The sequence below is a fragment of the Cyprinodon tularosa genome, unplaced genomic scaffold, assembly GCF_016077235.1.
Source record: "Cyprinodon tularosa strain WSP-4 unplaced genomic scaffold, ASM1607723v1 ctg3, whole genome shotgun sequence".
Lineage (NCBI taxonomy): Eukaryota > Metazoa > Chordata > Actinopteri > Cyprinodontiformes > Cyprinodontidae > Cyprinodon > Cyprinodon tularosa.
The window spans coordinates 3279491-3291684 of NW_024039007.1; the positions used below are offsets into that span (position 1 = coordinate 3279491).

The window sequence follows — 12194 nt, forward strand, 5'->3', positions numbered from 1 at the left end:
GGTTAAAGAACAGGGGAAAGTTAACCTGATCAGCAATCTGTGCCTGCAGATTCTGAATTTCAGTCTTCAGTGAGATGTTCTCATTGTGCAAAACCTTTAAAAGAAAAAAAAGGAACATTTCCTAATACAAGCCTGAAACACGAATATCTTCATTTTTCCCCCTTGGGATTGGATACATCAAGACAAAGATATGCATTATAGCAAAGAGAGATGTTTTTCATATCAAATATTAATCTGAAATGTTTGACATGCATCAGTTATAAGCTTCACTAAAAGTATCAAAGCTAAGACATACTGGAAGTGTGAATTTTAGAATCTAGTGTAAATTCAGACCGAATGTGGTCATTTCTGCCCGCCCTGTGGGTAGTTCACCGCTCTGCATTTCAGATGCAGTGTTCACACCCCGGACAGCGTCAAATACCACAATAGCATAGCTTCAGATGCATGAAGCCGACACCCCACCCAGTTGAAAAACCTCAGCAAATAGGCTGAATAGTTAGTGCTTCATTGTGCAGGCTTGTGCAGTTATATTATTCTTAAAAATGAAATATATATATATATATATATATATATATATATATATATATATATATATATATATATATATATATATATATATATATATATATATATAAAAGATTATGTTTGCTACTTTTGTTTCAGAAGTATTAAAGATAATTTTTATGTCATTCTGAGGTCAACTATCTCCCTCATTAAGCTCCAAATTGAATCTAAATTCTCTACGTTTCCACTGCTATTTCATTTGTGCAGGTAAGACTTGTTTCCTCAGATTTAGTTTTTAAGATAGAATCATTTTTAATTTTGACCGATAACATTGCCTTCCCATTAGATGTTACTGCCGCGCCGGAAATTTTTACTTGCTACTACTGTAGCAAACTTGAGTTAGTGTGACGAGGATGCAGCAAACCAGCAGAACTTATTATTTGGATGCACACTTTTCCTCAACCATTAGGGAGCCAGTACTGATGCAGAATCGTTATTTAAAGGCCTAATGGTCCACTCGCCCTGTCCACTACAGGCCCTATGTGCTAACAAAGTGTTAGTATTTAGGGGCCTTTCTAGACCCTAAAGGAGTCTTTCTAGGGCTCTTTTAAAACCCACCTAAAATCCTTTTTAGAGCATTCCTTATTTCCTTTGTCAACATTATTTCATTTATATTCCATTTTAACTGAAAAATGCCTGGTCTCGGCTGCAGTTCTTTTACCTACATTACAACCACAACCAGTCCCCGATTGGTTGCCGTTTAAAAAGACCTCAGTTCTATCTAGTAGAGCAGGGCAGTGACCACCATCACTGCGTGGGATTCACTGCCGGCTGCTTCACCGCCGGCTCCTTCACCCTTTCCCATGCAGTACATACGGAACACTATGTAGATCCGCTGCCCTGACCGCATCTGGTCTGAATGCACATTCAGAATATAGCTTTGTCTCAGTAGGTTTGCAGCTCGGCTAAACCCTGCAAGAGATTTAAAAAGCTGAGGATTTTTTTTTTCCTTTATATCAAACCTTCTTCATGCTTCTCCAGATGTTTATTCCTGATCTGTCTGGTATGTTCTCTGGCAGACATCTAAAGCCCTTAAAGATCAGCCATTTATACAGAGATTAAATGACACTAATTAACTCCAATAACCTCCAAGTTCATTTTCTGAAAAGCTGGTTGCACACAGGCATCAGATAACAGGGGTCTGAACAGAAATTGTTGTCAAATTCTTATTTGTAAAAATACTGATAACCTGTCAGTTAGAAAGTAAGGTCCAGTTTAGAGTCAGTCTTTTACATGAAAGGAAAAATACCTCAGTAGGAAATCATATTCATGCAAGGTGCTGTGTGTGAAACAACTCAATATGTTTCCAACATGGAAGAGGAAGTTTGCTTACAGACATGTTGGTACAGGAACACAAAGCTGCGGGTCTCTCTAAAACACACCTGCATGTTAGTTTCTCTACCAGCCCCACTGCTCCTCTCAGCATTTAGAGCATCCTCCAAACTCTTCCTCTGCAGCTCCTTTTCAGCCAGACTAAGGAGAGAAAAAAAAAAACAATCACATATCAAAGATCAGCTTCAGAAACAACACATTTCATATAATGTCAGGATGAAAGACTTGCTTACAGCTTCTGGAGCTCCTCAATGTGGGACACATGGGTGGCCTAAATGTTGAACAGAGAAATCTCATTAACCTACTTGCACTGAGATTAAGTATGTAGTGTTGGATGTGATGTTGGTTTTAAAAAGATATAAACGATGGGGAAAGCAGACCCATACCTGTGAGGAGATCTGAGCTTGGAGGCTCTCATTCTGGGCTTTTTGAGTCTCGTTTTGAACCTGAAGAGCTTTTTTCTCATTCATAAGTTCCTGAGGAAGCAAATTTTAACAATGATTTCCTGCTTGTTTTATTTTCATTCTTGTTTATAGGTGGTCCAACACTTACCTGAACCTGGGCCTGCAGAGTTTCATCCGGCATACTGCGCTGGGACATCTCCATGAGCTCCATCACTCTCCGCTCCAGCTGTTCTTTGGAGACCATGACTTCAGTAAGACTGCTGTGTAGAGTCTGCATTTCCTTGTTTTTGTTGTTCATCTCAGTCTCAATGGCTAGAAATTGGCTGTGGAGCTCTATTAAAAGATAAAGACACAAAGCTATTTCTACTCGATAGGAGTGAGAAATTATTATTATTGCTTTCTGTGCAGCTGGGTGTTTAGTGACCTTGGTTAGAAGACTGAAGCTTCTCTCTCTCAGTATTGACATTATGGAGGAAGTTTTGCAACTCCTCCCAGCGGCGCTTTGCATCCTGTAATTGGGCCTGTTGATCAAGAGCAATCAAGCAACAGATTGATATCAATTAATTCCTGAACATAGCAGAACTCAGCATCCATATTTTTGTTAATAATGTTAATTATAGTGCTGGTCATACAGTAATTTAACACTAATCAGCATCAATGCAATAAAATTGTTTTGGGGTGGGGGCATGTCAAATATTCAAAACAATATTTTACAATTGATCTGTTGCAAAACACAAAGTACTAAATATATATTCAGCTGCAAAGCTTCTGAAGGACACATTCCAGTTCTTATAAAAAGGTAAATCTATTTAACAAAAGGGAAGAGAAAAAAGATCTGAGTCTACTTTAAAGAAGCAGTGACTTATAATGACACGTAGGCCTTGTTCAGACGAAGCTGGGTTTGAGGATAAGGTTGAGGCCGCCTGCTGCAGCGTCTCTGTCATGACAACTCCATAGCATAACTGGTGTGTTTGAATATTCGAACCAACACGGCCCTCACTACCCTCAACATGAATACGATGAAACAAACATAATCAGTGGATTTCATTGTGGTTTTAGAAACGATTTAAAGTATTTAAGGAAATTACTCGTCCTACTTGTTGCTCCGTCCTCGATCAACATCGTCACCTTTTTTTTCCTCCTTTATGTCATACTTTGTCCTTTATACCTTTGTGGCAGGACTTGCGCCTAATCCAGTTTTGCTGTTCAGAAAACTTACTCTACTTCATGTGGAAGTAGCCCTAGTGCTTCAAACCCGAACAACACAGACTGTTCTGACTAAACCACTTATCCAAAAGGTCAAGTCTAAAATTGCTAAATGTGGAGCAAAGGCTTTTTTCTTTGCTGGACCTTCTGAGTCCGTGTTGATGTTTAATCTCCTTCACTGCGGAAAGTTTTCTGAAATCTCTCAGTTAATGAAAAGCTAATGATAAGCCTTAGTAGCTGAAACATTTTAAAACCTTTATATTCCTTTCCAAAGAATCTAACATTAAGCTTCTGAAATGACGCAGGCCTCAGGCCCATTCAGAATGTGTGCACCTTGTTTAAAAGGAGTCAAGTTAAGCAGGTTTCACTGTGCCTGGTAGATCTAAGTAGAACCGTCCCATCACCTTGTGCATGGTAACAAAAAGCAAACAATGAGGATATTAAGGTATAAGAATGAAACCAAATGCTTGTGCACCTCTTGAGATTTTTGTCTGTATGAAGCCAAGAGGAAGGGCTGAGCCGAGTATTTTACAGGAAAAGTCATGTTTACACTCAGCTTCAAACATTCCAGCTTCCTAAGAAAGCAAACCCACCCTTCTCAGGTTTTGTTTCCCTAACCAGCTCTTGGGCTTTTTTACTACAGCCCCAACCCCTACCATTTCCCTCCCACTGCTGCCACACCCACTGGACAGATCTCAAGCTATGCAGCACTGAGGTTTTTGTACTACAAAGTTCATTTTTTTCCTCTTCTGTGGACCCTGAAGCACAAAGTAAATACACACATCTGACTTAGCATACCTCCAGCTGAGACACGTTCTGCTTGTAGTTGACCTCCAGTGACTTCCTTTGGTGCTCCTCCTGCTGTAGCTTGCTGTTGGTATCTCCCAGCTCTTTCATCAGGCCGGCATACTCTGAGCGCAGCTTGTTCAGCTCTGCCGAATTCCTGTCAAGAAGTTGATATGAAAATGGCTCATGGCGCAAAACTTTGGGACGCTGCCTAAGAAGCCAATTAACAACGATCCACACAAGATGTGTTTCAGTGTGCAAAGTAAGAAAAGGTGTGGATAGATAAGACAACTAAAAGTGCTTTCCAACAAGCATAAAATGACAAGGGAAGCTACCTCAAATTAAAAGGTTTTAATTAAAATATTGAGAAAAAAAAGAGAAATGCAAATGAAAAAGAAGGTAATTTATTATATACATGTTTACTCTTGTGACGGTCAATAAAATGTATCTAAACCTATAAATCCTATGCTACTAGACTCTTGTACCATCACTGTGGTCTGCCATCTAATGAAGGAAGAGAAAACATGACTTGGTCAGGTTTCCTTCTGGCTGTTAGTGGTTATTATTTTTCCTACAGATATAATACAAAAACAAAAAATACAATATTCAGGATTTTCAGTTTCAAATTCAATTTCAATCAGCTAAATGTACTGAGTGAAGTCAGCCCTAAGTTCAAGGTGAGTATATAAGAAGCCTTTAACAATGGAACACAGAAAACATGATCCACCATGGCAACAGGAAGAAATAAGAAGCCTTAAAGTGTCCAATTTTCACCAGTGGAATTTAAAATATTAATGACGCCATATAGAGATTACACACAAAAAAAAATGTGGCAGAGACCAGTCAATGCATAGGTGGGCTTTGACTGGTGTAAGAGTTTTATCCTCATCACTACATTTATTTAACATCAAAATTATTGGTTTCCAATAAATTGGTACTTTTGTTTTCCTTATTCGACAAGTCCTATTAATATGTACAAAGTTAATCTTTGGTTCATGAATTAATATGAAGAAGAGCAGACTTGCAGCTAAAGTGTATTTTTTTATTCTGTCCCTCCCTGTGAAATGGCTGTATGAGAAAGAGAGCATGGAAACTATAAATCAGAAAATAAATCAGCAGTAAATGTTAATCCTATATACACTTCCAATTATGCATGGAACCCAAAAAATATATAAATAAATATGCGAAATATGAGGCTGAAATAACTAAATGATTGCCTTTGCTGAAAGTTGCAGTTCTGTGGATTAGGTTTTGCTTTTATAGATCTGTTTAATTATTTTAAGATCACATAAACAGGATTCCAATCCAAATAGCTTTGAGAAGACTCACTCCAATGAAAAAAAATGGGAATATTACTTAAATCATGACACGGAATGATTTGGAGGATTTGACCCAGTAGTGTGAGACTGACTTGCTCTCCATCTGAGTGGTGGCTGAGCTGACTGCGTCCCTCAGGATCCCGTTCTCCTGCTGCAGTCGAGTGATCTGGCTCTCCATCTGCTCCCTCATCTGCTGAAACTACAAACAAACGATGCATTTTTTAACATTTCCTATGAAAGAAGACCATTTTATTTAGTTATCTAACACTTAAGAATCTTGGTTTTTACCTTTATTTGCATGTTCTGCAACTCCTGGTAGCTGCCCTGTGCTTTGGCCTGCATGCCTCCCAGCTCCTTCTCCATAGCTGCCCGCTGCTCTCGCATCATGGCCTCCACTCTGCCAGTTTTCTGCTTCTCGTGTTGAAGCTCCTAAAGTACAGAAAAAAATAAAAATAAAATCAGCAATAAAGCCGAATAAAAGCATCCACATTTTTATAATCCTGGATGATGAATAAAAGCACACTGAATTTCTAGACCTGGCTGAGCTGCTTCACTTTGTCTTTGGCGATGGAGGATTCCTCCTGCAGGGTAACGAGAAGTTTCTCCCGTTCTTGGGCAGCTGGGTCAGGCCTCGCTGTGGACTGAAATTCAATGAGATGGAGAAGTGAAAAGCAGTTAAAGGAAGTTCAACAAGTACTTTAAAGGTTTCCTGCTAGAGACAAACTAAGACGTCATGTTGCCCTAACTGTAGTAGGTGACCTGTTAACGCCTTACTTTGTGCCAGGCATCCAGGGCATTGGGGCTCTTTTCTCGGAGGAGAGAAATCACACTGACAGCTTCAACTTCTGACAAAGCCAGGCTGGACAGGGCAGACAGCAGCTCCTTCAGTTTCACTTCTGCATTCCCTGGTAATTCACAAAAAGATGGTGATGAGGTTTATTGGTACAATAAACAGCCAATAAATTTTCTACAGATAACAGGGCCTCCCTCAGACTTAAAACGAAAGTTACGTATGTAACTACGGTTCTATGAATCCCGGATGACCGCCAGAGGGCGGTGCTGAAAGCACTGAATGTTCCCTTCGGGCATGCGCAGTTCGAGTAATTATACCAACAGAGTCACACCTGTGACACCGGATGACCACTCAGAAGCTATATAGCCTGGTGTCATCCTTTGCTCTGCTCCTACAGAATCTTCTCGCAAAAGCAAGGATTCTGAGTGACAGAGAAGCTCTGGCGGTCATCCGGGATTCATAGAACCGTAGTTACATACGTAACTTTCGTTCTATTTCATCCCTACTGACCGCCAGAGGGCGGTGCTGAAAGCACTGAATGACTAATGCCAACGATGTCACAAGGAATCCTGAGCACATACCTCACAGAGGAGGCCCAGCAGAACCTTGTAAAAGGACCTGACCCAGGGGATGAGGGGCAGCCACATTGACACTGTAGAACCTGGTGAAGGTGGTTGGGGAAGCCCATGAAGCAGCAGCACATATAGCTTCCAGCGGAACCCCTCTCAAAGCAGCCCAGGAAGCGGTGACGCTCCTGGTGGAATGTGCTCTCACACCGACTGGCAGGGAGCAGTGACCTGCAGCGTAGGCGTGGCAGATGACACTCACAATCCAATGGGACAGACGCTGTTTAGAAAGAGGACAGCCTAACCTTGGACCCCCATAGCATAGGAAAAGCTGGTCCGAGCGTCTCAGATTGGCGGTGGCTGCAATGTATGCCTCCAACGCTCTTACTGGGCACAACAACTCCGACTCATTCTCAGTTGTACCAGATTGAGGCTGAAACCGAGCGAGCCGCAATGGCTGGTTACGGTGAAAAGGAGACAACACCTTAGGCACAAACGCAGTATTAGGCCACAGGGTAACACCAGAGCCATCTGGATTCCACCTGATACACCTAGGGCTGACAGAAAGAGCATGTAGCTCGCTGACCCTCTTAGCTGAGACGATAGCCATCAGGAAAGCAGCCTTGCAGGAAAGCCACTTGAGTTCTGCTTGTGCCAAAGGCTCGAATTGAGGGTGGCACAGAGCTGTGAGAACCAATGGCAGATCCCAATCTGGGGCTCGTGGGGCTGGCCGCTGGCACAACCTACGAGCACCACGCAGAAAAAGTGAAACCAGTTCATGGCGCCCCACTGTACGGTTGTCAACAGTTCGGTGAAGACATGAAATTGCTGCAACATACACTTTAAGGGTCGAAGGAGAGCGGCCCTTATCAAGGAGAGACTGGAGGAACTCCAAAATAGTGGGCACCGAGCAGGAAAGCGGGTTCTCATTGTGGGCAGAGCACCACTGAGAAAAGAGGCGCCATCTGTTAGCATACTGCAGCCGAGTGGAGGAAGCCCTAGCACTCAATACGGTGTGTCTCACGGTGTCTGAACACCCAGTCAGCCTCCCAGGGGCCATGCCCACAGCTGGAGACGTTGAGGGTTGGGGTGCCATATCTGTCCCCCCAACTGAGACAGCAGATCCCTCCTTGCTGGAAGACGCCATGGAGTACAGTGACACAGACTCCAAAGCAGCGGGAACCACGGCCGCGCTGGCCAGAACGGAGCTACCAGCAACACTCTGTGGCCCTGCTCGAGAACCCTCCGTAGAGTCGGCCAAACCAGTGAGAGGGGTGGAAAGGCATACAGGAGAACCTGCGGCCATGGATGAGCCAGTGCATCCTGGCCCAGTGCACCCGCCATCCCGGTTAGGGAATACCATAGGGGGCAATGGGTCGACTCCTCTGTGGCGAACAGATCTACCTCTGCCTGCCCAAAGAGGTTCCAGATTATGCGCACTACGTCGGGGTGAAGAGACCACTCTCCCGGAGCAGGTGCCTGGCGGGATAGAGAGTCCGCAACCTGGTTCTGCCGTCCTGGCAGATACGCTGCGCGCAGGGTACACAGACGGGGATACGCCCATTCCAGGAGATCCCTCGACACCTTAAAGAGACGTGCTGACCTGGTGCCACTTTGGTGGTTTATGATAAACAACAGAGGTGTTGTCTGTCCGAATCAGCACGTTCCTTCCCTCTAGGTGGGGCAGAAGGCACCTGAGGGCCATGTGCACAGCCCGCAGCTCCAGCACATTTATGTGTTCGGTGCGCTCCCTTGGGTCCCAGAGACCCCGAACAGCTCTGTGTTGCCACACGGCACCCCAGCCCATGAGGCTGGCATCCGTGGTGACCACCTCCCTTCGACACACTACTAGCCCCATTGGAACACCACTGGACAAAAGGGTCCCGTCTCGCCAAGGAGCTAGGGCATGGAGGCAGCTCCTGGTCACCATTAGCCTGCGATGCCTGTGCAGCCTGGCGTCTAGGCGAAAGCTGTTGAGCCATCGCTGCAAAGGACGCAGAAGGAGCAGCCCTAAGGGCACGACACGAGTGACTGATGTCAGTTTGCCCAGCATTCGCAGGAAGGTGATGTAGGGAAACTCCCTGCCCAGTCTGAATCGACGGACAAGCTGGAGTATGTCGTCCACCCTGTGAACAGATGGACGGGCCATCATGGTAGCAGAGTCCAGATGCATCCCAAGAAAGGTGGTTGTCTGAGATGGAACCAGACAACTCTTTGCCAAGTTGACTTTGAGGCCTAACATTGACACATGAAGTAGAAGCTGGGACGTATCCCGAGAGGCAGCTACCTGAGAGGGAGCACAAAGAAGCCAATCGTCCAGGTATGGCAGAATCCTGACTCCGGAGGCCTGTAGAGGAGAGAGGGCTGCTTTCACGCATCGAGTAAACACCCTCGGGGAAAGGGAGAGCCCGAATGGGAGCACCCGGAATTGCCAATGGCGCCCCCGATAGGCGAACCTGAGAAAACGGCGATGTTCTGCCGCAATAGGCACGTGAAAGTAGGCGTCTGTCAGATCTACTGATGTAAACCAATCTCCCGCCACAATGGTCTGAAGGACCTCTGTTATGGTGAGCATGTGGAAGGGAAGGACCTTCAAGTACCGATTCAGTCCCCTTAGATCTAAAATGGGGCGAAAACCGCCGGTCTTCTTGGCCACAAGGAAGTATGTGGAGTAGTAGCCTCTGGGTTGCTGCACAGGATCTACAGACTCGATTGCCCCCTTGCCCAGGAGGGCGGAAAGCTCCTGGTCTAGTGCCTGAGATTTCACCGGGTCTGTGATGACAGTCATCTTGACCCGGTGTGAGAGGGAGGGCCGCCGTCGGAACTGGAGCCTGTAGCCATTGGTTAAGGTGGCAACCACCCATGGATCTACGGCATGAGCAGCCCAGAAATTCAGCTGCTGATGGGAAAAATGTCCGACGGCTGGCCCGGTGGCATCATCTTCTATCCCCACGGCCCCTGGGGGCTCTGGGGGGAGGGCGTCCAGGATTTGAGGCCCGGGTCTGTCTAACAGGGCGGCAGACTGGCTCACGAAAGTCCCTTCTCGGTCTCTGCCGCACATCATGGGGATAGGAACCAACAGGTCTGCCACCGGTCTGAGGTCGTGGCTGAACGCTGGGGGTAGTGGCAGGGCGGCCCGAACGCTGGGGAAAGGCAGTTATGCTCCTGCGAAGGCCGGAAAGCTGCTGGCTAGTCTGACGTGCCTGAGCAGTCCGTTCCAGCGCCTCCAAGGCAGCTGATCCAAACAGCTCCCCTGGTACAACCGGGACACCCCTGAGGGTCCTACGGCATGCTTCAGTCAGAGGAGACTGTGCCAACCAGACCTGTCTACGAGCTTGGACAAGGAAAGACATGACCCGTCCAAGCTCTCTGGTCATCAGCACGAAGGCCTGCAGCGCTGCGTCACTATAACCAATCGCCGCACTTGCACCACCAGTGTCCTGAACAGATGCAGACAGGGCAAACATGAGGTGCGCCAGGGAATTGCCAAGGCGGCCAGCACGCGCTCCTGCATTGTACGCCTTACAGAGGAGGTCATCTGTAACCCGACATTGAGTCCGCGGGCACCGGACATCAGGACGCAGGGCTTCATCTGGTGACACAATCAGTGAAGCAACAGCTGGTTCAATTGCTGGCATACGGTCCAGGCCGGCCTTCACTGACTCATGCATGGCAGCTAATACACGACCATCCGAGGAGAGACGCGACAGCGCTCTCGGTTCCCGCCAACAGGCGTGTAACTCCTTCAGGTACTCCTCTGATGGAGGTACAGAAAAAGGAGTAGGAGCCCTTCCACGTCTGAAAAAAGCACTGCCAGAGCTGGATGCCTCTCCTTGTGGGAGTTCCAGCTGCAGCTGCTTCAGGGCCATAGACATGACCTCCCGCATGGAACCGTCACCGGCCTCTCCAACCGCACTCTGAGATGAAAATGAACCAGCCTCAGAGGCTTGAGAGGACCCTGCCTCCTCCTCATCTCTAAAATGAGAAGCGGAGGCAGCCAGAGAGATAACGTCATCCTCTACAACCAGCTCGGGCATTGGTGGGGAAGAGAGCCCAACCACTGGGAGCGAGGGATCAGATTGCCGTGTCTGCAACAAGGACTTCATCTCTGCCAGCTCTGCTGACAACTGGTCCACCCTTGTGGACAGGCCCTGGTCAGGTTTGGCCCGCTTCCTCCGGGGGAGGGGCACAGATGCTGTGGTCCCACCACGGCGCTTAGAACGCTTGGGGGGAACCACCTGCCCAGAGGGCGGAAGGTCCGAGCCCTCCTGGGGGCACAACTGGGCCAACCGGGCCACCCTCACTGCATGGGGCATAAAGCTGCAGTTCATACAGGGGTTCTCAGACAGCGCCTCCAAAAGGTGCTCATGTCCAAGGCAGGTAGGGCACAGGTCGTGGCCATCCTCTGCCTGCAGGGCAGCCCCACAATCTATGCAGCTGTGAGAGCCATCCATGTCGAAGGCCGACAAGGCTTAAAGAACAGAAAGTTATCGAAAATCGGGAGAGGGGGCGCAAACGCAGCCGTCACCAATTACAGCAGAGAAACGAAAGAGGCTGCGAGCACAAGGCAGCCGATACTGGGAGAGGGGGCGAGAACCGCTACCGTCACCAGGTATAAAACCAATAAACCAAAAAAGCTAACAACGTTAGCTGTATGGAAACTTAAGTTGGAAGTAGGAGCGAACAACGCTGCCGTCACCAATTATAGCGGATAAAACAAGAGAGGCTGCGGACACAAGGCGGCCGATACCGGGAGAGGGGGCGAGAACCGCTACCTTCACCAGGTATAAAAGCAATAAACAAAAAAAGCTAACAACGTTAGCTGTATGGCAACTTAAGTAGGGAGTAGGAGCGATAAACGCTGCCGTCACCAATTAAGAGAGCAGACCAACGAAAAGGCTGCAAAAAAAGGTTGATATTGGGAGAGGGGGCGAAAACGCTGCCGTCACCATTTATAATTAAGCAGACCGATGAAGAAGGCTGCAAACAAACCAAAAAAGGCTAACAACGTTAGCCGTCTCCAGCTTCGGCAACGAAGTAGACCACACTTGGTTGGGAGAGGGGGCGAAAACCGTGGCCGTCAGTAATTATAGCAGCGCAGACCGGTGAAAAAAAGGATGCAAAAGTAGGGAATATACTGGGAGAGGGGGCGAAAACCGCTGCCGTCACCAGATATAACACCAACAAACTAAAGAAGCTAACTACGTTAGCCGTATATAACTTC

The 12194-nt window shown here is 46.8% G+C and overlaps 1 protein-coding gene across 5 annotated transcripts in view; it reads right to left on the minus strand.

Moving 5' to 3' along the window:
* ktn1 (kinectin 1) overlaps positions 1 to 12194 on the minus strand; it is a 34625-nt gene that overhangs the window by 11504 nt on the left and 10927 nt on the right. For all 5 annotated transcript variants that reach the window (XM_038291350.1, XM_038291348.1, XM_038291351.1 and 2 more), the window contains 11 exons: positions 6386 to 6516; positions 6148 to 6252; positions 5900 to 6040; positions 5704 to 5810; positions 4305 to 4449; positions 2725 to 2821; positions 2449 to 2633; positions 2283 to 2372; positions 2130 to 2167; positions 1947 to 2037; positions 26 to 94 (listed from right to left, as the gene is read on the minus strand). In XM_038291350.1, coding sequence (XP_038147278.1) covers positions 26 to 94; positions 1947 to 2037; positions 2130 to 2167; positions 2283 to 2372; positions 2449 to 2633; positions 2725 to 2821; positions 4305 to 4449; positions 5704 to 5810; positions 5900 to 6040; positions 6148 to 6252; positions 6386 to 6516 — 1199 coding nt within the window. The remainder of the gene's footprint in view (positions 1 to 25; positions 95 to 1946; positions 2038 to 2129; positions 2168 to 2282; positions 2373 to 2448; positions 2634 to 2724; positions 2822 to 4304; positions 4450 to 5703; positions 5811 to 5899; positions 6041 to 6147; positions 6253 to 6385; positions 6517 to 12194) is intronic.